Source organism: Schistocerca serialis, chromosome 3 (assembly GCF_023864345.2).
Source record: "Schistocerca serialis cubense isolate TAMUIC-IGC-003099 chromosome 3, iqSchSeri2.2, whole genome shotgun sequence".
Taxonomy (NCBI): domain Eukaryota; kingdom Metazoa; phylum Arthropoda; class Insecta; order Orthoptera; family Acrididae; genus Schistocerca; species Schistocerca serialis.
The window spans coordinates 1,028,178,123-1,028,203,538 of NC_064640.1; the positions used below are offsets into that span (position 1 = coordinate 1,028,178,123).

Genomic DNA, 25,416 nt, shown 5'->3' on the forward strand with positions numbered 1-25,416 from the left:
TTAGCATATAAGTTAGGTGCTGAAGGAATTGTATAGTCAAATTAATGTGGCATTTTCCCACCCAGATTATTAATTTTTCTTCGTTTCACAACTAGTTTCAACTTTTTAAGTAGTTATCCAGTGTTCAACTAGAAAAAGTTGCCATAGTATAAAAATGGCAGCAAATTTGCATTGTGTGTTCCCAGACGCTTTGGTTTACAAATCTAACAGTTCTTGATATTTTAACAGTTTATAGACAGTGTGGGAAATGAGCAATAATATAATGTTGACAAAGAACAGAAATGAGGGTGAGCTAACAGTTTCAGAAATCTATTTATACATGTATTTGTGTATTCAAAGTAAGGGCTAATAAAAATGAAATTACTAAGATGATCTACGAAATTCGGAAATCCGAAAATTCTAAAAAGTTCCCTTAGCAAATTGAGAATATAGATGACCCGAGCTTACAGGGTGTAAATTACAAATACTCTGCCCATTGTACACTTTGATGTATTAACGAGAAATTAAAAGCACATGATTCAAGAGGTATTAAAGTTCACAAAGGCAATACCAGTTACAATACAAACTGATCAGTACAAAAATAACTTCTGCGAATTTTTTGAAAAAGTAATATAAATAAGCTGGAAAGTGATTCCACACACAAATTTAATGGATGAATCAGAAACACCCTAAAATGCAATTTCCTCCTTACAGAATAAAAAATGCAAGCACTAATGCTACATGCACAAATGAAGGTTCATAAGAGGGTCATTTCCATATGACCTATTGTTAGGATTATCTACAGCCCCTCATACATTTTATGTAAAAACACTCTTATTTACTCGAAGATGATATATGAGAAGAAATACACTATAAAAAAAATAAACAAGATTTAACTGACCAAATCAAAAATATTAGTATTCTTAACAACAGTAAACTGGTCTCTCTTGATATTATATTGTGCATATTTCCAATGAAGAAACCATAGATATTGAAAATAATATAACTACAGACGACAATCTGTCCAGCTGATATATGTGAGCTTATTCATCTTTTTTAACTTACTATTTCTTAAAACTACTTTAGTTTTCAGAATATTGTGTGTATACACACAGCTCAATACTTTAGCCATGGGGAATTGCATGGGTCAACCTTAGCCGACAAATTCATTAACGATATCAGAGAAAAAAATTGAGCAATTTAAACAGATCGCTGTGAAAGTAGTTTACACAACATCTTAGGCTGAATAACGAAGTAAGCTGAATGGTGCAGTAATGGATAATGCTAATATGCTGTCACAAATACTATAGTGAGAAGATCCAACTCGCCAGTGAATTCCAAATAACTGTATTCACATTTTCGATGGTCTAATAAAAAGATTCAATGCACAAATTCGCAATTTTTTGGAAACCAACAACTATGGAGACAAACAGTAAGGGATCGTGACACCCAGCACTCCATAAAAAAGTATACTTTCATGCAGTGCTCTGGAAAATGATAAATTGTCAGTTTGAAGACGAGATTAGTAAAAAATTAGCAATTCGTGAAAATTTAACCAAATTAAAAGATTTTTATCCGCGATTGATAAAAGAAATGTGTAATGAGTTGTTAAAATTTTAAGTCTGCAACCAATGACATTACCCTGGATAGAGAAACAAATGAAGACTAGTTTCGCATTACTCTCGCATTATAGCAATGTATGAAACAATATAGTGAAAATTTTAAACCAACTAAAATCAAAATTGGGTTTTGCACCGAAAAAAAATTTAAAGTATCATACAACACATCATCCTTCGAACAGAACCATTAAATAATCAGTAATATATATATATATATATATGGAGTTATTTTCAAATTGGACTTGAAAACGCAGAATCTAATGAAACTAATCAAAAGTGCATTTGCAATGGATCTCAGAAACAATCTAAATACGTTCCGAAACACTGACAACCTCCAAACCCTTCAGCACACGACGGGACGAAAATGATCATTGTAGAAGAACTCTAAATCTTTAGTCATTTAAAAAATCAACCACTACACCACCAAACTGACCTATAGAACAGAAGTTATGTCGACAATTTTACTGGCACTCTGTTTACAGTTAATTAAAACAAAAGTAGTGAATTTCGTTCATAGTTTCCAAATTGACATGTATTATTTATAATTTTTTTTATAAACAGTGAAATTTCTACATTTTAAAATTTCCTGTTTCGTACATCATCTTAGAAATTTTATTTTATTAAGTCTTTCTTTGGAGATTATGTAATCCTTGCGCATTTTCCAACTTATGTAAAACAATTGTCAAAACAACAATAGGGAAATCTGTAAACCAAAGCGACTGGAAACAATATAACACACTGCCATATGTTTGACACCTATCTCTAGGTAACCATTTTTCCATTAATTTACTTACACATCAGTATGTTCCATTTCGTAGCTGTAGCACGTGTGATTTTTTGTAAGCTTTACATTGGATAATGGTTTAAAAAGTGGACACTAGTTGTAAAACAAAGAAAAAGCAGTCTATGTCACGGATGCTGAAGCGGTGACATGCACGTCGTTAGTGGTACGCAACCAAATAATGTGGGCACGGCGATAAATGAGGAATGTAGATAGGCTTACCTAAACGAAATAATTTGTTCGACTGCATTTGAAGTGATAGTAGCAAAGTTCATCGCGAACGGGCTATCGTTCCATTGTTGTAGATAACTGATCTTAGCTCATTTTCACTCACTGTGAATCACGTCACGATGTACTTGAGTACATCGTGCATTAGTAATAATGCATTAATAAGAATGCATCACCATCCATTTTTAGATCGCATAGGTTGGCAGCTGTTCCAGTAACGACTCCCGACAAGTACCGTACTGCCTAAACAGTGGTCACCTGTCTATTTTTGTTTATTGCCACGCTCACGTCGTCTGCTGTAATTACACACAGTACTATTTTAAACTTGTTTTATTCAACATGACTAGTTTGGCAGAAGAACAACAAGTTAAAGCTAAGTTTAACAGAGGATATTAAACTTGGTGGACTGAGAAAAATGGGATGTTTGAAGACAATATCAAGGTGATTTATGAAGCGCGACAGTAGTACGTAAAACAACGTCTGCAAAACGGCACTATGAAACAAATCTCTTTGTCTAAAACGCCAACTACAGAAAAAGGAATTCACTGCACGAGCTATTAAGGACAGCAATACACAGACCACATCTATGAGTAAGTACACTCCTGGAAATGGAAAAAAGAACACATTGACACCGGTGTGTCAGACCCATCATACTTGCTCCGGACACTGCGAGAGGGCTGTACAAGCAATGATCACACGCACGGCACAGCGGACACACCAGGAACCACGGTGTTGGCCGCCGAATGGCGCTAGCTGCGCAGCATTTGTGCACCGCCGCCGTCAGTGTCAGCCAGTTTGCCGTGGCATACGGATCTCCATCGCAGTCTTTAACACTGGTAGCATGCCGCGACAGCGTGGACGTGAACCGTATGTGCAGTTGACGGACTTTGAGCGAGGGCGTATAGTGGGCATGCGGGAGGCCGGGTGGACGTACCGCCGAATTGCTCAACACGTGGGGCGTGAGGTCTCCACAGTACATCGATGTTGTCGCCAGTGGTCGGCGGAAGGTGCACGTGCCCGTCGACCTGGGACCGGACCGCAGCGACGCACGGATGCACGCCAAGACCGTAGGATCCTACGCAGTGCCGTAGGGGACCGCACCGCCACTTCCCAGCAAATTAGGGACACTGTTGCTCCTGGGGTATCGGCGAGGACCATTCGCAACCGTCTCCATGAAGCTGGGCTACGGTCCCGCACACCGTTAGGCCGTCTTCCGCTCACGCCCCAACATCGTGCAGCCCGCCTCCAGTGGTGTCGCGACAGGCGTGAATGGAGGGACGAATGGAGACGTGTCGTCTTCAGCGATGAGAGTCGCTTCTGCCTTGGTGCCAATGATGATCGTATGCGTGTTTGGCGCCGTGCAGGTAAGCACTACAATCAGGACTGCATACGACCGAGGCACACAGGGCCAACACCCGGCATCATGGTGTGGGGAGCGATCTCCTACACTGGCCGTACACCACTGGTGATCGTCGAGGGGACACTGAATAGTGCACGGTACATCCAAACCGTCATCGAACCCATCGTTCTACCATTCCTAGACCGGCAAGGGAACTTGCTGTTCCAACAGGACAATGCACGTCCGCATGTATCCCGTGCCACCCAACGTGCTCTAGAAGGTGTAAGTCAACTACCCTGGCCAGCAAGATCTCCGGATCTGTCCCCCATTGAGCATGTTTGGGACTGGATGAAGCGTCGTCTCACGCGGTCTGCACGTCCAGCACGAACGCTGGTTCAACTGAGGCGCCAGGTGGAAATGGCATGGCAAGCCGTTCCACAGGACTACATCCAGCATCTCTACGATCGTCTCCATGGGAGAATAGCAGCCTGCATTGCTGCGAAAGGTGGATATACACTGTACTACTGCCGACATTGTGCAAGCTCTGTTGCCTGTGTCTATGTGCCTGTGGTTCTGTCAGTGTGATCATGTGATGTATCTGACCCCAGGAATGTGTCAATAAAGTTTCCCCTTCCTGGGACAATGAATTCACGGTGTTCTTATTTCAATTTCCAGGAGTGTATATTAGCGAGGATAGTCATGCCAGCGCCCCAAGTTTCACTGCTGAAAATACCATTGCCTAACGTGATGAACCTTATGGCGACAATAAACGACAGAATCCTAAACCTGGCGGAAAATGTAAAACAAAGAAAAAAAAAACCTTGACGTCAAGTCTTCTTATATTCGCTGTCTTGACGAAAATACAGATGTAACAAAATTTACCCGTTTGGCTGCGTTTGTTCGATAATGTGTTTTAAATAACATCAAAGAATAAGTTTCCAGCAATTACTAAGCGCGTAGATATTTGTAAGAATATTAGAAATTCACTTACTGAAATACAAATAGATTTTAGCAAAACTGTTTAGACAACGACTGATATTGGGCTCAATATGGTCGGAAAAAATAGGTTATTAGTTTATTCGAAGCACACAGTGAACATCCTCTTCTTTAATTCTATTGCATTATACATCAACAACAAGCCTTGTGTGCCCCAAGGGTGGTTTTGTTTCCCTTGATAATATAACGGCCGTAGACAAAGCGAACTTGTATCGTTGCAAGCTTCTAATAAAAGAAAGTTTGAAGTGTTATTGGGTTAAGTCAGCTCTGTGTACAATAGCTTACTGATGTTTCCCAAATTTGCACAAAAGTTGACCAGCGATTTTGATTTACACGGAAAGCTAGACAAAGAAAAAGTTACCAAAGAATTTTCCTCTGTAAGACACTCTTCAATAGAAGAATTTTCATCGATGTTTTCTCAGTTCAAAGAGTTGGCGCAAACTTTAAAATCTACAATGTATCTAGATGTGACTTCACTGGATAAACTGAACTTGTCTAAATTTAATTGGTTTGAAATTGAAATGCAGCTAATTGATTTCCAGTCTAATTAATATGGGCTCAAGAATTTATCCAAATAATAAAAGAATTTGAAGTAAACGAATTAGAAAGACTGTCAGGCAATATGAGCAAAAATACAGACATTAAAATCATGGATATATGGAATTTCAGACAGATGGTTGTCTAAAGAAACTGGCGTGTGCTATCTTGACAATATTTTCTGTTTCTAAGTATACGAGTCTTTTTTTTGTAATGTATAACGTTAATGACTTGTTAAAAATCGGTTTGTCAGATGACGAGTTCAGCTTGCTTTCTGCTAACAATTACAGAGTATGCACCTAATATAAGCCGGCCGGTGTGGCCGTGCGGTTAAAGGCGCTTCGGTCTGGAACCGAGTGACCGCTACGGTCGCAGGTTCGAATCCTGCCTCGGGCATGGATGTGTGTGATGTCCTTAGGTTAGTTAGGTTTAATTAGTTCTAAGTTCTAGGCGACTGATGACCTCAGAAGTTAAGTCGCATAGTGCTCAGAGCCATTTGAACCTAATATAAATTATTTGGCATCTAATTTGCAACAACAAAAATCACGATTTTTTAATTAGATAAACTAAAAATGTTTGTATTATGATTGCATTATAAAATGTCTATTTGTGGTTGTAGATAAAGTGTGTTAATACGATAGTATTCAGTATTTTTTTTTCATTTATCAGTAGAGCCCCAATTTCTATGCGCTATCAAATCTTAAGATATGCATGAATTCATGCATTAACGTAAGTCTAAACATGCACATAGTAACGGTAGGAAAGAACAGTAATATACCGTAGCAAAATTTATTTCTACGATTTGCTTGATACCACACCATAGCCGTATATAACATTTCTTTGGAAAAAACCGCACGTAGATGCACAAAGGGTCGCCATCCCTGGCCTGAGTGGATAACTGCTACACTCATTTAATAAATCTATGGTTGAAATCCCACAATGAACGGATAATCTGTACTCATATAAACAGCTTGACTATGTGGCTGCGCATAGCTCATTCTACTCGCTGAAGGGACTCTACAATCTCCAGCCCTCCTCACTGAAAGTTGAGTGTTGGAGCAGATGTGAAGACACCAGCCACCTGCTCTTTCTGCATGCGTTCAAAGTTAGTTACATGCATAAATTTACGAACTGAATGAGAGGTTGGCCTAATGACCAACGCGTCGACAATCCGCACAGCAGTTTGGAAACCAATTCTTGCAACATCAGCAGAAGTATAGCAGTTGTGGCGACAGCGTCATCCTCATATGATCTCACTAACGGAGGTCGTGTTGTGGTAGCACGACGAATGCTGGAGCGGTGAGCTGTGGGGGAGTGTATTTCCCACTCACCGGAATGATTTCATAAAGTTTTCGGCCGCACGTTTTAAACAACTAGCACATTTCTCGTACACACTAATGCGCATACTAATTTGCGCCTTAGACAGGGTATGTTAGTGCTCAACATTCCCTTGTGTGCAATAATACTGAATACGTACGAGTTATGTTGAGAGATTTTACAGTAATATTAATGAGATGAAAATCTTTAAAATAATATAGTGTTAGCTGAGAAATATTGCGCTGTCTACGCGCAATATTGACAATATCTTTGCCAATTGCTCACGTACTTCCTTTAAGAACAATCTCTCTTCTGCGTTCGCAACTGTGATTATTTAGTAAGATTGGTTCAAAACAAGAAGGATAATTCACGTTAATGTGCATCGAATTGTACGAATCATTCCAAGCATAATGAACTGTCAAAAAAGATAAAAATCCGGAAAATTAAGAAACTCATTTGTCCATATAATTTCCAATTTTATGGGCCCTATTGTTTAATTTTAAATAAATGCGAAGTATAACTGGCCCCCATAGTTAGATGTGAAATTGCACTTGGGAACATGGCGTCTTCGAAAGAATTGCCAGTAGCAAGATATCGTAGCAGATTAGCGCTGACTTGCTGCAATTACTTCTCTTTGTAGTGTTTTTTTAATTATTATTATTTATAGTGGACAACGTTTGATGTTGAAACATTTGATACGTTACTGCCAATGTATAAAAAGTTCTAGTAATAATTTATCTCGTTCAACCCCTCTCAAGTATTTGTGAGTGAATTTTTGACACTTCTTGAACCAATTTTTTATCTTTTTTTCTTCTGCTTGCAACAAATAAAGCGGTTACCACAGCAGCAGCGTCTTGATCGTCCAACATTTCGAACCACACTGGGAATTGCTTTTTTTCTTTTAGCAGTCTCGGTAGAATTTCCGTAATATTTCACAGTAGTAAAATGGGATAGACTTTTTGAAACCAGTTACTGGTCCCAGGTATCAGGAAAAATCTGAAGCATATGCAACACAGCCCTGTATGTGAATAAATGATCCGTCGACTAACCTCTGTTTGAGCAGTCCCTGCACTGGAGTAATTTCTCGGTAGCAGCCTTGCGAGTGCTGGTGTCTTTACTGCTGCTGTTGCAGAGACAGCATACGCCGCCTGTCTGCTGCACTTCCTTCTTGCTGCTACTACCACTTCCAGCCGGACGACCACGTTTCCGTGTCGGCGTGTAATTGTCCGAAGGATCGAACACCTTTTTCGCCGTCTGAAACAAAGTGACTAAATTTACTTAAAATGGTTGCAGGCAAATCAAAACCATTCACTTATAATCCAAATGCTCACTTGAACGCACCTTTCTCCGTACTCCGACTCTGTAGCCGCCGACATTGATGGCGCCGAGCTCTGCCGATTTGCCGCTGCCTGACGCCTGTGCACTCGCAGCGGCTGCTTTTTGAGGCGTTTTCGGTGCAGTTTTCGTCGGTGTTTTCGCCATGCTTGCTGTCGTCGGTGCAGTTGCCGTCGAGGTGGTCGTAGTGGCCACTGGCGACGAGGTAGTAACTGTAGTGGTTGTGATCGCAGGAGGCGGCAGTGCCTCTATCTTTGGTTTCTTCTCCTTATGAGGGCTGCTCGTTTTCAATTTTGGCGGCTTCTCGGCAGCATTCACGCTAATGCTCTGCTGTGTGCCTTTGGCCTGGACGGTGATGGAGGTATTGTTCACGGGGGAAGTGCTCTTCGGGCTAGTACTCGGTGGCACGGGATGGTCCGCGAGGGAGTAATTCCCGTTCTTCAGCTTGACCAGAAATCCCGAGCTGGTTTCCTTCGTCAGAATCAGTTCTATTTCCGTCAAATCCGTCAGAGGATCGTCTTGTAGCATAAACCTTTCCAGTTCTGTCCTGGGCACACCGATGTCCAGGTAATCTGGGTCCTCCACCAGCAAGGACGCGAATGCTCGACTCAGAATGTTGTGAATCTCCGTAGATCCCGTGCTGTTACGCAGTTCTCTGTGTTTGTACATTGCATACTTTGACCATTTTGCTGCATTTCTGTAACTCGTGTTTCCTTTGTATTCTACTTTTATGACAACTTCAGCCTCTACTAGCCGCTGCAAATCGGCTAGTGTGTCTTTACAGTCCACTCCAAATCTTCTGAACACAAAATTACAGATTCTGTCAATATCAGGTCTCGCTTTACGACGACGGAGTTGGTCAATCGCTTCCAAAATTCTGTCTTTGTTTTTTATCTCGGTCATTTCGGACGAGTGAGAAGAACTTTATTTCTTCTCGCCAGTGGACAGTTTTTCCTGAAAACAAAAAAGTAAAACAAATCAGATTGTATGAAAAGAATCCTTACTGCAGTGGAGTAAGGCACTTTAGACTACATAGCTGGAACTATGGGTTGTCGTACCCAAGTTGCAGGGAGGAGGCTGCCGCAAGTACAAATGTATATTGTTCCGGTGATTGAGCGTGGTGCAAAATACCATTTTTCTTCCGGTTTCATTCTCGAGCGCAGTGACAGGACACATGAAAACTGCGCCCAGTGAAATTTGAGACCAAAGAAAAATCTACAATTTGCACGTAGCATTCGTAGGAACTACCTGTTCACTAAGTCACGGCCTACCTGCATTCCCTATAGCTCACGATCTACCCGTAGTTATTTTTCTGCAATCTATGTGATGGCTGACTGTAGCTACGTCCCCTAAGGTATCAAACAGAAGGTCCCGGCGTAGTAATATCTGGGTGCGGTTGTTCACTCTCCTTAGTAAAAACTCCATAAATACGAATGACGACCCGGTCATGTTGGTTTAACATTCTGAAACGTTATCAGAAATAAATTAAGGCAGCGATGACGTAATAACCAGTTAGAGTAATACAGGAATTGCTTTGAAGCTTTGAGCTGTCCCAAACCACACGAGAGTCATTACGGAGGGGGGGGGGCGGGGGGGGGGGGGAAGGAGGGGGGGAGATTACACACATTTCCGTTCCTGGGAAACTAACCGCGAAAAAGATGTTGAAAGAATTGTTTTATTTCGACATTACAGAAGAGAAAACCTGCTGTAAAATAGGATTAGTATATATGACAAACTACAAAATCGTGAAACCCTTAGAATTGAAAAGAAGAATTACAACGGGGACAACCTCAGGGAAAGAGGACCAAAAAAAGCGGAAACAGAATGGCACAAAAGGCCAGACAAAACGTAAGGTAAAAGAGGGGGGGGAGGGAGATCCATCAGGTATGAGAGGGATGGCCAAGGCCTCCATAACCAACGTTAACACTAACCAAGGACTCAAATTCCAACTGGAAATTCAAGGTCGTATATGGCAGAGACAAAGGGGTGGCAGGAAAAACATTGAGTTCGTACATAACAGAACTTAGGTGAGCGAGGACCGTTTAACAAAGTAGAGAGCCCAACGGATGGGTATCAATTCCGCAGTAATCACCCCACACGTGGCAGGCAAGAGATGGTGTTGTGTGCGAACAGGCGATGTGAAGGCATACCCTACATGATCAGTGCATTTAGAGCCATCGACATAAAAAACAATGGCACCCTGAAACTCCCAAAGAGTGGGCGGAACACTCAACTAACACCACTGGGATGACGGTGGCTTTTGGAACCTGGAAAGAGACCCATTTGACCCATTTGAATCTGTGGCTGAGGAACTAACCAAGGGCGGTGGCCAGGAGAGAACGAGGGGAGGAGAACAAGGAGTGGAATACAAATCGCGGTGTTTAAAGTGAGGGGGGAGCGCAACCGGTAAATCCATCCCAGGGCAGCAGAAGGGTGACATTCTGAAGCAGCGAAAACAACTTCATGGGGTGACCAGGGGAAGAGTGGACAGTGATGGCATAGGAAATTAGGAGCTGGAACTACCGAACCGAAAGGGGATGGATCCCAGAGCAAACCATAAGACTGTCGACACAGCTGGTGTGAAATGCATCAGTGGCTAAACGGATACTATGATGATGAAACAGGTCCAAGAGGAGTAGCATGGAATGGCCAGCCGATTCATCAACTTGACAACTATAGTCCAACCGAGACAGAACCAATGTCCGATAAAGGCAGAGAAGGGTCGAACAATCCACGTCCCAAGAGGTGTGGGCAAGGAAGTGAAGGACACAGAGTTTACGCAAAGAGCCGACCTTCAGAAGGCAGATACGAGCCAACCAGTTAAGCTCGTTGTCAAGAGGAGGACCCAAGAAACAGAACTGGGGGACCACAGTCAGGTGTTGGGCGTCGAGGTAGAGCTGCAGATCAGGATAGAATGTAGTACGGGACAGAAATGCACTACCCTCGACTTACAGGAAGGAAATTGAAAACAATGTGGGAGTGTCCATGTGGAAGTGTGCTGGATGACTCCCTAGCGCTGTCATTCTGCAGAAGCCACCAAGTGGAAGCTAGGACAAATACAGAAATCATCCATATACAGAGCAGAGGTGACCAACGGTCCTTTGGAGATCACTAGCCAATTAATAGTGATGAGAAAATGAAGGACATGTTATACAGAACACTGTGGTACGACATTCTCCTGGGTCTGCAGAGAGCTGAGAATCGTGAGAACCCGAACTCTGAACGACTGGTGGGACAGGAACTGGCGAACAAAAATATGGATGGGGCCCCAAAGACCCCACTCCTGCAGCGTAAGTAGAATGCGATAGCACCAAGCTGTGTCGTACGCCTTACATAGATAAAAAGTGGCACAACATGATGGCCCTGGGAGAAGGCCCGCCAAACTGCAGTTTCCAATCGAAGCAGATAACTGACTGCAGACTGTCCCTCCCAAACGCCGCACTGGTAAGGCGATAAAAGGTCCAAAGATTCGAGGATCCAGCTCAGCCGACAAGCCATAATCCATTCAAGTAACTTACAGGGAACAATAGTCAGATTGGTGGGCCACTAACAAGGGAGGGCAGATCCTTGCCAGGCTTAAGAACAGGGGCCACAATACTCTCCCCCCACTGTGGGGCGTGGGGCGAGGTGGCGGGGGGAATGCCTTTGAGCGGAATACGGTTAAAGACCTGGAGGAGATACTGTCGTCATAGAGGTTGGCTGGTTTAAAAGAGGGGTGAGGGACCAAACTACGTGGTCATAGGTCCCTTGTTCATAATAAAACAATGCCACCAATGTGAGAATAAAACAGATGAGACATATAACACAAAACGGAAAGAAAGACCACTAGAATGAAGGAAAGGCAACGACCACTGAAAGGAACAAAAGAGGACAAGAAAACAACAGATATATGCAAAAAACCGAAGAGAGTAAAACAAGGAAGCAAATTACAGTGGCTAGCAGACCACGAAAATAAAAAGGAAAAGCCAGCCACCCTGCAACACATTAAAACCTCCACCCTCAAAGCACTACGGTGGAGGGACAAAGGACATGCGCTAAAACTCAGATTGAATGATAAAACCCACCCTCATGGATGAAACGTAAAACCAAATCAGCCGATGCGGTGTTGTCTGCTAAAATCAATGATAACGAGTCCGGCAAATGAAGATGAAGTCGCAGGGCAGACAGAGGAGGACAGAGCAGGAGAATATGGGCCACTGCCAACCGGGCGCCGCACCGGCACTGAGGTGGGTCTTCACGGCGTAGGGAGGTAGCCGTGGGTCGCCCAGGCATGGCAAATGCGGAGTCGGCCGAGAACCAGAGTCCTGCGAGAGACCCTCATCACGGACCTCCCCAATTCCTGGTCCCCTTAATGGCTCGCAGTTTGTTGTGAGGTGCTGAGATTTTGCCATTCCATCTCCCAAAGCTTGAAAAACCTTGTCGATTAATAACGAACGCAGGTCAGTTGCGGGGATGCCGATCTTCAGAAGTGGTTTCCGTGTAGCCTGTTTGGCAAGCCTGTTAGCAAGTTCATTTCCTGAGATTCCGGCGTTACCAGGTATCCAGTCGAACACCACTGAATGGCTGGACAGTTCCAGAACTTAGATGGACTCCTGGATGGACGCTACCAAAGGACGAAGAGGGTAGCACTGGTCGATAGTTTTCAGGCTGCTCAAGGAGTCAGTACATATAAGGAAAGACTCCACACGGTATGAACGGTGTCACTGAAGTGCACGAGAAATGGCCGCCAGCTATGCATGAATACATTGCAGCCATTGAGTAAGGAGGGCTGTTCAATATGGCCGCCATGAACATAGGCAAAGCCAACACGACCATCAGCCATCGGGCAGTCGGTGTAAACCACTTCAGAGCCCGGAACACGTCAAGAATCGATAGGAAGTAACAGCGGAGAGCCGCAGGGTTAACGGAGTCCTTAGCGCCACGTGCAAGGTCTAGACGAAGCTACGGCCGAGACGTACACCATGGAGGCGTACGTGAACGGGCCGCAAGTAGAGGTGGTAAAGGGAAAGACTCCAGTCCGGAGAGAAGGGACTGCACGTGAATCGCAATCGTTAGCCACGACGTGGGCCGCCTATGCGGGAGATGGACTGCCGCGGGCGGGAAAAGAAGACGGTAATTCGGATGCTCAGAGTAACTGTGTATGTCTGAACAGCAATAGAGGGACCCGAGCCTCCACCAGTACGCTGGTCACCGGACTCGTCCTAAAAGCTCCTGTCGCTAGTCGAACCCCGCATTGGTGCACAGGGTCGAGTAAATGCAACGCTGAGGGAGCTGCCGAACCAAAAACCACACTCCCATAGTCAGTTCAAGATTGAACAAGGGCTCTGTAGAGCCGCAGCAGTGTAAAGCGATCTGCACCCCAATTATTGGTGTTGCACAGGCAACGGAGGGCATTGAGGTGCTGCCACCACTTCTGCTTAAGCTGACGGAAATGAGGGAGCCAAGTCAATTGAGCGTCGAAAACCAGTACTAGGAATTGATATGTCTCCACTACAGTGAGTGGATCATCATTAAGGTAAAGTGCGGGATCCGGATGAACGGAACGACGCCGACAGAAGTGCATGACACAACTTTGCGGCTGAAAACTGGAAGCCGTAAGCTACAGCCCATGACTGCGCCTTGTGGATGGCTCCCTGTAGATGACACTCAGCAACACCAATACTGGAGCAGCAGTACGAAATGCGGAAGTCGTCTGCATACAGAGAAGGCGAGACGGAGGGCCCAACAGCTGCTGCTAGACCGTTAATGGCCACTAAAAACAGAGACTCAATACATAGCTCTGCGGGACTCCATTCTCCTGGATATGGATGGAACTATGGGAGGCACTGACTTGGACAGTGAAAGTACGGAGCGACAGGAAGTTTTGGATAAAAATCGGGAGTGGGCCCCGGAGAACCCACTCATACAATGTGAAAAGGATATGATGTCGCCAGGTCGTGTCGTATGCTTTACGTAAGTCAAAAAAGACAGCAACCAGGTGTTGCAGTCTAGAAAAGGCTGTTTGGATGGCAGACTCGAGGGACACAAAATTATAAGTGGTAGAGCGACCCTGGCGGAAGCCACCCTGACATGGAGCCAGTAGGCCACGTGACTCCAGTATCCAACCCAACCACAGACATACCATACGTTCCGGCAGCTTACAAAGAACGTTTATGAGGCTGATGGGCCGATAGCTATCTATATCAAGCGTGTTTTTACCGGATTTGAGCACCGGAATGACGGTGCTCTCCCCCCATTGCGATGGAAAGACGTCATCGCACCAGACCCGGTTGAAGATGACGAGGAGACGTCGCTTGTTGTCAGATAACAGATGTTTAATCATCTTGCTGTGGATCCGATCAGGGTCAGGAGCTATGTCGGAGCAATGTGCAAGCGCACTGAGTCCCACTCTGTACATGGAACGTTACAGGATTCACTGTGGCGTGTAGTGAATGAGAGGACGTTCCCTTCCAGTAGCCGTTTAGCCGTTTGATAGCGCGAAGGGCAGGGCGGGGAGAGAGATTCTCAGACGCAGAGGCTCAAACAAAGTGCTCGGCAATCGCGTTTGCGTCGGTAGATAACACGCCATTTATGGTAACACCAGCAACACCTGTTGGGGTCTGATACCCGAAAAGACGTTTGATCTTTTCCCAGACTTGGGAAGGTGACGTATGGAACCCAATGGTCGAGACGTATCCCTCCCAACACTCCTGCTTCCGTCGTTTGGTAAGTCGGCGAACGCGGGCACGAAGCCGTTTAAAGGTTATGAGATGCTCCAGGGAAGGGCGCCGCTTATGTCGTTTTAGAGCTCGCCGACGCTCCTTAATTGTTTCAGCGACTTCCGGCGACCACCAAGGGACTGCCTTACACCTTGGGCACCCTAAAGAGCGAGGGATCGCGTTTTCTGCCGCAGAAACAATTGTCACGTGCTCAACCATCACATCGATGTTTCCGTGTGAGGGAGATTCAACGGTGACAGCAGAGGAGAAAGTTCCCCAGTCCGCCTTGTTTAAAGCCCATCTGGGTAGACGTCCGTGGGCCTGACTCTGGGGCAGTGACAGGGAGATTGGGAAGTGGTCACTACCACACAGGTCGTCATGTGCTCTCCAGTGGATAGGCGGGAGAAGTCCTGGGCTGCAAATTGATAAATCAATGACCGATTAACTAACATGAGCCACACTGAAATGTGTGGCGGCCCCAGTATTTAAGATGCAGAGGTCGCACTGAGACAGTAAAGATTCTACATCTCTGCTCGGCCTGTAAACACAGTGCCACCCCACAAAGGGTTATTGGCGTTAAAATCTCCTAAAAGTAGGAAAGATTTAGGGAGTTGATCAATCAGTGCAGCTAATACATTCAGGGGCATTGCACCAGAAGATATACATTGCAGACGGTCATTTCCTATGTCGTCTGTATTCTGACAGCCGCGGATTAAGGAGGGGTTTGAAGGGGGTGCACGTTCACTACAGACTGAGTTTAGGACATAAATGCAGACTCCAACTGACACTCGATTATAGTCGCTACGGTTCCTGTAATATCCCTTATAGCCGCGGAGGGCAGGGGTCCGCATTGACGAGAACCAGGTTTCCTGGAAGGCAATGCATACAGCAGGTGTTTAAGCTTAACAGTTGCTGTAGCTCAGACACGTGGAAGAAAAAACCGCCGCAATTCCACTGGAGGATGACATCGTGAGACTGGGAAGTCATGGAACATTCAATGAGGCAATTTACGCCTCAGAGTCACCTGCTGCCACCGACTTATTGCCTGAGCAATCTATATCCATTGTGGCCGAGGGTCTGGCGAGATCTAGGTACTCAGCGGATGCCAGAACCTCCATCCCATTCTCAGATGCAGAGCTTGCAGGTAGTGGTGTTGTGTGTGCCACCGCAATTTCCTTGTTCTTAGGGGGTCTTCTTTTTGGATTTCTCTAGCTGATCCTTGGGTTTCCCTGGTTGAGAGGTCAGTCTCCAGGACTGAGGATGAGCGTGAAGCACTACAACCAGCTGCTTTTGAGCTCTTCAACCACTGGCAGAAACCTGGGAAGGGAGTGACCCAAGGGACCCCTTCCTAGCTAGAGAAGCTGAAGAAGACTTACGCTTCTCTGGCTTAGAAGTGGGGACGGGCGTCCCCGATGGTTGGGGGGGGGGGGGGGGGCTGTTGCTCCCGAAGTAGGTGGTGCAGGAACGACAGGGAGGGATGTCCCCACCATCAAGGAGGCAGGTGTAGAAAGGTGAAGGGGGTTTGCGGGGCTGATGGTGCCAGAATTGTTGTGGCGGCATAAGACGATGTCATACATACGGGATGCAGGCATTCAAATTTTCTTTTAGCCTCACTGTCTGCCCACAGTCTTGTACTCCATGATTTTCCTTCCTTTCTGGAGAATCCTTGAGTCTGGCGATCGAGGCGAATGTTGCTCTCCACAGCTGACACAGATGGGAGGTGGGGCACATGGAGTATTGGGATGTGATGAGCATCTGCAATCTTGACATGTGACGCTGGAAGTACAGCGGGAAGACATATGGTGGAACTTCCAGCACTTAAAGCACCCCATTGGGGGAGGGATATAGGGTTTTACATCACAACAGTAGACCATTACCTTGACCTTCTCAGGCAATGTATCACCCTCAAAGGCCAAGATCAATGCACAGCTGTCAACCAGATTATCCCTCGGACCCCAGTGCACTCGCCGGACGAAATGTACACCTCGCTGCTCTAAATTGGCGTGCAGCCTATCGTCAGACTGCAAAAGAAGGTCCCTGTAAATGATACCCTGAGCGCCTCTTATGGGGCGTGATGGTTACAGAAACATCCACCAGCTTGTCAAAGGTAAGTAATGTCCGTGACTGGGCAGAAGATGCTGTTTTGATCAAGACTGACCCAGATGTCATTTTGGACAATCCTTCCACCACCACAAATTTGTCCTCTAAATGCTCCACAAAATACTGAGGCTTCACCATTATGAAAGATTTCCCATCAGCTCTCGAACATACGAGGTACTGGGGTGAATAAGATCCGCTCCCATCCTTAGCCTAACATTCCTCCCATGGTGTGGCCATTGAGGGGAACGATTTAGGGTTGTACTTCTGTGCGTTGAATTGAGCTTGTGAACGCTTAGAGACTGCTGGTGGTTCACCACCAGCAAGAGATGATGGGCTACTCTGCATCACATGTCATCTGCTCCAATGCCAGACACTCTGACCAGGGTCCCTCCCAACGGGCGTCACCCAGCCACAGCAAAGGCCACCTGGCAAGGTGGCCATTGCCGGGAGTTCCAATGCCCCAGGAGGATGGGCATCTACTCCTTGGCATACGTGGGGAGTTAACGGCGCAGGCATAAGCAGAGCAATCCCTGTGTGGTCAGGGGGCTACAAGCAACAGGGTACATAGCGGCCCCACCACAATGTACTGGCTACCATGTTGGATATCAGGTGCAAAGAAGCCCACGGTTATCGTCAACGCAGATAGTGACACTGCGTAGTGCATGGTGGAAAGCGCACCCAGGAAGGTGTCTTCGCCCAAGGGATGGAGAATTAGCGGTTCTGAAATGCGACGACGAGAAATTGGGCTAAAGATCTCCATGCACGATGGGCATGATGCACCATGTAGGCCGCCTTCCCCAATTGCCTCGCTCTTCGGGAAAGTTTTGAAAACTGGAGGCCAAACCCTACAGGGGACCATCACAGAAAGGACGAAACGTGTGAGACTCCTTTTAGTCGTCTCTTACGACAGGCAGGAATACCTAGGGCCTATTCTAACCCCTGGACCCACAGGGGGTCGTCATAGACGATTGAGGTTTTGAAGAAATTGGTTATGGATGGAATCAGGGCCAGGGTTGACCCGTGGGAAGAAGAAAGGGCCAGAGGAAGTCCACATTCAGTAAAAGGTTCATTGTAGGATTCCACCTGACAAGGGGTGGAACGTAAGTGGGAAGCTTCGGCCTACTATTTCTGAATAAGGAAGGCGGCTGGATAGCAGGATGACGCCGATGCCATCGAACAATGGGTCACAAGGTGTTTCTCGAGAACTGATGGATCCATACAAACGCCACCTGGGAGGGCAACGCCTGGAATAGAAGGGTGCCACTGACAACCATGGAGGGTGGGGAGTGTAGCCCACACCCGTGATGAAGGGACAGAAGAACCTGGGGAGGAGACAGTGTTCCCGACACACCTACTTGTCCTGTTTTATTAAGAAACGGGCTTTGGCGCGGAGATGTTTAAAGGTAATAATACATCCTGACAAAGAAGGTGGAAACGCGATCTGGGAGGTATACATGGTGAGTCGCGAACTGTTGCCACATAGAATGACTCCGAATGTATGATAGGAGTTGAAAAGTTTGTGGGACAAATGTTGCATGGGACATCGGGGGCCATAATATTACGTTCGTTTTTTGTTGCTAGATAGGGTCGCCTCGGAGATATGAAGGTCAAATTTGTTTTTTTTTTTTTTTGAAGGGTTGCTGTTGTTTGGCACTTATTTTCTGATAGCGGCTATCGAGACGAATCCAATGATATGTAACAGTAAGGCCTTTGAAGGTCAACGAAGGTCACAAAGGTGGCATGAACGTCCATTTACAAAAGGTGTTCGTAGTGATGACCATTGGTATCAATGCAGTACCGCAATCTTCTTGTCATGGATTGAGTGGTATTCCTTATCACATCGGCACTTATCGAAGCACATGCTCTGACATTCTCTATCGTATATCGCGAAAATAATAAATTTTCGCCGAATATTGCGTATCCATCTAACGTGCCATTGACTTGTAATCACCATTCGACGGTTTCGCAATACAACACTAATAGGAATGGTAAGACTAATGTCGAATGAAGCGAATGTGAAGGATGTATTCCTTCGAAGAACAAGTCGATATGCTTCTCATTTACGGAGAATGCCAACGAAATTCAGTGAGAGCTAGAGACTTATACACTGAAAGATATTCTCAACTTAATCACCCTACACATCGTACATTTAAATATGTGTATGATAAATTGAGAACAATTGATCTGTAACGCATCGTAAACATATCCGGCGGAGGTAAGTTACTAACAAGGAAATAAATTGGTTCTCTTGCCACTGTGATTCGAGATCCTTGTGATAGTTCGCGTCAAATCGCAAGGGAATCTGGCATGAGCCAGTGTTGTTCGTGTTCTGCATCGCCGTAAATATCATCCTTACCATATCAGCCTCCACCAAGAAGTAGCGGATACGGATTGTATGCGTCGCATTGAATTCTGCCGATGGGCTCAACTTCAAATTCAGAGGGATGACATTTATTAATTTGGTTTTATTTACTGACGAGGTTACATTCACGAACCACAGAAATGTTAATTTGCTTAACATGCATTATTGGGCAACTGAAAACCCATGCTGGCTGCGGCAAGTTGCACACCAAAAACACTGGTCGATGAATGTATGGTGTGGGATTCTGGAGGACAATTATAGGCCCTATTTCATCAATGGAAATCTTCTTGGTAGGAAGTACACCACATTCCTGCAAGAAATATTAGGTCTGTTATTGGAAGAAATGCCTTTAAGAACAGATTTTGGTATCAACACGATGGGAGTCCAGCACATTTTTCGCTGATGGCTAGAAATGAGTTGCAGAGACAATTCCCAAATCGTTGTACTGGACGCGGAGATGTGCCGTGGCAGGCTCGTTCGCTAGACTTGAAGCCTCTGGATTTTTTGTTGTGGGGATTCGTAAAAGACATTGTTTATTAAGACGTTCCAACTACACCTGAAGATGCGAGAGAGAATTGTCAGAGCATGTGCTTTGATACGTGCCGATATAAGGAATACCACTCAATCTCCAAACACCTTCTGTAAATGGACGTTCATGCAACCTTTGGGACCTTCGTTGACTTTCAAAGATCTTACTATTACGCGTCACTGGATTCGTCTCCACAGCCGCTATCAGAAAATAAGTACCAAACTGTAGCATTCCATTTACAAAAACAAAGTTGACCTTCATATCTCTGGGGCGACCCCACCTAGCAACAAAAAACGAACGTCATATTATGGCTCCCGTTGTCCCATGCAGCATTTGTCCCACAAACTTTTCAGCTCCTATCATACTTTCGGAGTTATTCTTGGTGGCAGTAGTTAGTGACTCACCCTGTATAGAGGTCACTCAGCATGATGGAAAGTACAGTGGGGTAAGCTGGTCATCGGGAAGCGGGAGGAAACGAGAGAATCAACGGGAAGTGGTCACTACCGCAGATATTGTGCGGCGACCGGTGCATAGAAGGAAGAAGGGGAGGGGAGGGGAGGGGAGGGTACGTGAACGAAAGATCAACGGCAGAGGTAGTGCCATATGCGGCACTAAACTGAGTGGGGGAACCATCATTAAGAAGGCACAGGTCGTGGTCGGCAAGAAATTTGTCAAGGAGAAGCCCCCGACTAGAAGAAGCACTGCCCCACAAAGGGTGACTGGCTATAAAATCCCTAGGGAGGAAGGAATGTGGGGGTTGGGGGGAGAGTTGCTGAAGCAGGGCATTTAGGGCACCGGGTGTAGGTGGCCTGTAAGGAGGGAGAGTGTGTCTGCAAACCGTGACTGTAGAGTCCAAGTGGACCTGGACTGCAACTGTTGCCAATGTGGTACAAAGGGCGATCCACATTCTAACAACGTCCATACGGAACAACGTGCAAACGCCACCGGAAGCCATCAAAGGGTCGACCTAGTTACGACAGAAAGCAAGGAACCCTCAAAGGGGCGGTGAGTGAGCATCAATAAAATGGGATTCCTGGAGAACAGCAAGAAGACTGAAAAAATTTAGTTTTGTGCACAAGGTTTGTTGTGCTCATTCACCCTACTAACACTTTGCGCCTCGTAACTAGAGAGTAGACAGCTTATTCCACCCGTGACTCATTATGCCACTGGATGGCAGTTGTGGTATTCTCAGGGCTTAACTCGCCATTGGTTCGGAGTGGCGTTTTACCAGGCTTTGCACACACATTCAGACCACCTTCCATCGGACAGCGCCCGTTAAGAGACTTGATGTTTTCACGGTAGGAAGCATCAAGCACCTTGAGATGGTCCGTACACATAGCTGTCCCGTCAGTTCACAGGTTTATAACAATGCAGGAGACAAGACTTCTATTTCCCATGCTCGACTGGTAAGGAATTTTTCAGTCATTTAAATGGTATTCCTCTATCGACATCAGGTTACTCAAAAAATGAACTGAGTGGTTTAAATTTGTGAGGGGAAACTAAGGCGTTCACAGGAGAGTTGGAAAAGTTCTTGGTAGCCATCCAGTTTTAAATCTTTGTTATGAAAACTTGCAGAAATCGACACTAAAGCGTCACACCTTTCAACAACAGTGCGAACATGCGGGCGCTATTACGGAAGTGTAATAAAGGAGACTTTAAGAGGAGGGACTATGAAAGTAAACAAAACTAGTTTCGCACCATTATCACCAGAATAAGACGTTAAAAATTAGTAAATAACAAGGCGATCGTGTGTTTCTGCTCTTGCAGGGCGGAGGAGATACAATAACGGAATTCTGAAATAAAAATATCAGCATGCTTAAGTTGAACGTCGATTGCATGCAACAAAAAATTTATCAATAGTTCTGGTCCAAAGCGGCATCGAAAGGGATGTATATTGCTTCCTGGATGCTAGTGTCAATTTCGTATTTCATTTGGAACAACTGTAGTAGTTATGCTCTCAGTATGGGACTGTGTGTGCAATTTTACTGTCGCGATACATCGAAAGTTTTACAGACTGTCAAAGAAATTGATTTTTTCCTGCAAATGCAAAGACGAAAACTCTCTGGCTATATTTCTTCGTGTTCCGGTTTAGGATCTTTCTCTTTCTCATAACGACGGCGTAGGGAGCACCTCTTTTGGGAGTAGCAACATATAGTAAACATTCTTGCGGCGATATTTATCAGGTAATCAGCGTTTATCTTATACTCCCTCGTTGCATCGTTGCACATTTTATTTTAGCAAAATCAGTTTTCAATGTACGAAACAGTGTGCACTATGAAATAATTTTTCTTTGAGATTTTGTCGACGTGTCGCCATTACTTTCGGCTGTCACGAGCAAGGCTTATCAACGTCACAAAACATATTTAGGTAAAATTATTGCTTACACAACAGTTGCGTTGTTATGTTTTGACCACGATATGACAGCTGAACACTGTGTACCTTACGTTTCGCCGATATTGGAAGTAACTACCGTGGTTGAAAGCGTCTTTATTACGAGACGCATTCCAATTATCAGTTCTCAAGTTGTGAGGCTGATCACTGAGTAAATGGTAGCTAAACTGCCAATGGCTTTCTTAACTACATCCTTCCCATTATCTGGCAGTAAAATGCTGCAGTGAGTACCGAGTTGAGAAAGTAGTGAACACTGACTGCAGCTTGGTGACAGTGTGACAAACTATTGCTTCATAAAGGTGGATCTTACTAAGCGAAGAAGTTGAACATTCAGCAGTATTTTCTCCACAACATAGTATAAATTTAAAAAAAAAAATATGCAGTAGTAGTATTTTATTGCACGGTATTGGTGAGCAGCACAATGAGCTACTCAGAACACATAATGCAGACTGAATTAGCGGCCTATTTTGTTTAACATATTCAACACATTTACTTCAATTATTCTTTGTTGTTAACCTCGAAGAAGACAAGTGCAGCTCTGGCACACAGGACAGACATTGCTTTATATATCGCCAGTTCTGCTTGTGTGTGACTCACGTTTGTATTATTTATTTGAAATGGCATAATAAAGAAATTTCGGTATCTTACTGTAGAATTTGCTTGCTTAAGGACATGGCATTTGCTTTCAACTGTTAAAATTTCACAATTAGCAATTGGAGTAAGAAACATTGTGCAGATTCAGTTCTTTGTGGCATATTGAAACTGTGTGTGTGTGTGTGTGTGTGTGTGTGTGTGTGTGTGTGTGTGTGTGTGTGTGTGTGTGTGTATAACTAAATCTTTCCATTAGCCCACCACTGTATTAACCACAGAACTATTAAGTGGGGCTTTTCTTGACACCAGTAGTCCTCTACATCTGCATTTTGAAAATTAAAGTGTCTAGTGGAGGTGTATTTATATTTTAGCATGTATTGGTTCCTGCCATTCCACTCAGGTAAAACATATGGCAAGAATGACCCTTTTATGCCCCTGTAGAAGCTATTATTATTCTTCTTATTTTTTCTTCATATTGCATATGATGGTGAAGAGTATTCTGAGGCTCTAGAAACTAGTATTTTGAATTATCGAAGTACGTTTCAGTGGGAAGTTGAATATCTTTTTCCTAGTGTGTGTGAGTTCACTCTTTGCAGCACTTCTCCCACAAATGAGCCCAATTCAGAGAAACCTATGAATCAATCCACTGTCCTCATTTTATATGCTACAGGACTGGAATCTAGACTAGGCTACACACGGTTTCACAAGCTTCCTATTCCATAGACAAACTACATCATTTGTTTGCCTACAACTGTTGTTACGGGTTTTTACTCACCATTTATGCAACTAAGTTTCTTGTCATTAAGAACTCATTTCTCATATGAGGAACCAATTAGTTCCTGGATCATTCCAGCCATGTCTCTTTGTTATAGCATTTATTGTGATACTGAACATGGTTATCAACGAACCGAAGAATCAATACCTGACTCAACCACAGCTGAACTGTGTGTTTCAAAGTTCTGGTCGATATGTCCTGGGACTAAGTGGCACTGAACCCTCAATGTACTTATTCCAGAGGGAAATAGGCAATGAATTCTACACATATTTAATTCACAACAGTTAAAGACTGTGGCTGCTTGATAAACATATGTATGGTAAGCCAAACCTCTAACAAACTTTCAGAACAAAAAATGTCCTGTAAACCTGGGCTCCAGAATATGTATGTTAAGAGGCATGGGCACTTCAACTGAAGAAGTGGTCATACCTCTTTAAGGTATGCATTTTAGAAACCATGCTAACTAGACTGTCCCTGTGAATGCTAGTCAGTGGAGTTCTGGTTCCCCTGTGTGTTAGTCATAACATGTGACTGAATTTGCAGAAAACAGTACAGGAATTACTGTGAATATCTTTTAGGAGGACAACATTTCAACATCTTCATAAAATATGCTGATTTTTAAAACAATATCTTTAAATGATTGTGAGTTTATCAATCAGCTATTCACTAGCTTTGCTCATATAGATTATGGTAATGGATGCTAACTGTTCTGTACACTACTAATTGCACAAAGGGCCACCTCAAATTTGTGGATGTCCGTTTTCCTAACTTCATTATTTTTCTATTGCTTATTAGTCTACAACAGTTCCTTGGCCTTCACTTAAACAAGGAAAGGAAGTACTGATCTTATTCACAGCAGGGTTCATTCACTGAACTTTCAACAAACCTCTGTCTATATAACTGAAAAATAGCTAAAACAGACACTTATGCCTCTCATAGAAATACTCAATCTGAAGTACAAGGGCCTTGGGGACAGAGGGGGGGGGGGGGGGGGGGGGAGAGAGAGAGAGAGAGAGAGAGAGAGAGAGAGAGAGAGAGAGAGAGAGAGAGAGAGAGAGAGAGAGAGAGAGGGGGGGGGGGCAGGGAGGGGAGAGAGGGGGAGGAGATTTTTTTACAGAAATCCCATGTTCTGCTCACACAAAAGTTTCTCTAATACAATTATAGTTATAAATGTGAACTGACTGACTCTTGGGAAAGCTTTAAAAATCAGCCATTGGCTACAAAATGAGTAATCAGTGTGGGAAGTACAATGTATAGTTATCTGCATTTTCAACCTTTCTTATTGGAGCTCTGTACATGAATCCAATTGCAGAAGACAAACAACTACATTTAAAGTTCCAAAGTACTGCAATGCAATAATTAACTCATTCACCGCTGTTCCTGAAACTCATTATTAAGGAGATTCTCCGGGGACGTGTAATGGGTCGCAATATTTCTAGTGAGAGGCAGCTGTCAAGAACCACACTGTTACCAATCAACCATCATTGAACTGCTAATACTATTTCAGCATACAATCTACAAATGAAAATAATTAAATTAGCCACAACCTTGGATCATGTTTCATTTTCCATGATAACAGAGCAGTTTTCCACCCACTACTGCTTGCTTAGTAGCCAGAAACAGTTATCTACACTCAGTGTGAATAGATAGCTATTTAAAATGAACATTGTTACTTTTGCTCCTACAGTGCTTCTGTTAACTACATTTCACGTGAAACTTATGAATATAATTTGCTATGAATATGACAAGCTTAAAAGGAAGTGACCTCAGAATGTTTTAAGAACCCTCTGCAAGATGTGTGGTTATTTACTTTACACAGTATTATTATTGACTGCTTTT

The 25,416-nt window shown here is 44.3% G+C and overlaps 1 protein-coding gene across 5 annotated transcripts in view; it reads right to left on the reverse strand.

The window, feature by feature from the left end:
- LOC126471489 (polyhomeotic-proximal chromatin protein) overlaps positions 1 to 25,416 on the reverse strand; it is a 304,690-nt gene that overhangs the window by 47,393 nt on the left and 231,881 nt on the right. For all 5 annotated transcript variants that reach the window (XM_050099695.1, XM_050099696.1, XM_050099700.1 and 2 more), the window contains 2 exons: positions 8,138 to 9,085; positions 7,846 to 8,050 (listed from right to left, as the gene is read on the reverse strand). In XM_050099695.1, coding sequence (XP_049955652.1) covers positions 7,846 to 8,050; positions 8,138 to 9,034 — 1,102 coding nt within the window. In that variant the 5' untranslated portion in view covers positions 9,035 to 9,085. The remainder of the gene's footprint in view (positions 1 to 7,845; positions 8,051 to 8,137; positions 9,086 to 25,416) is intronic.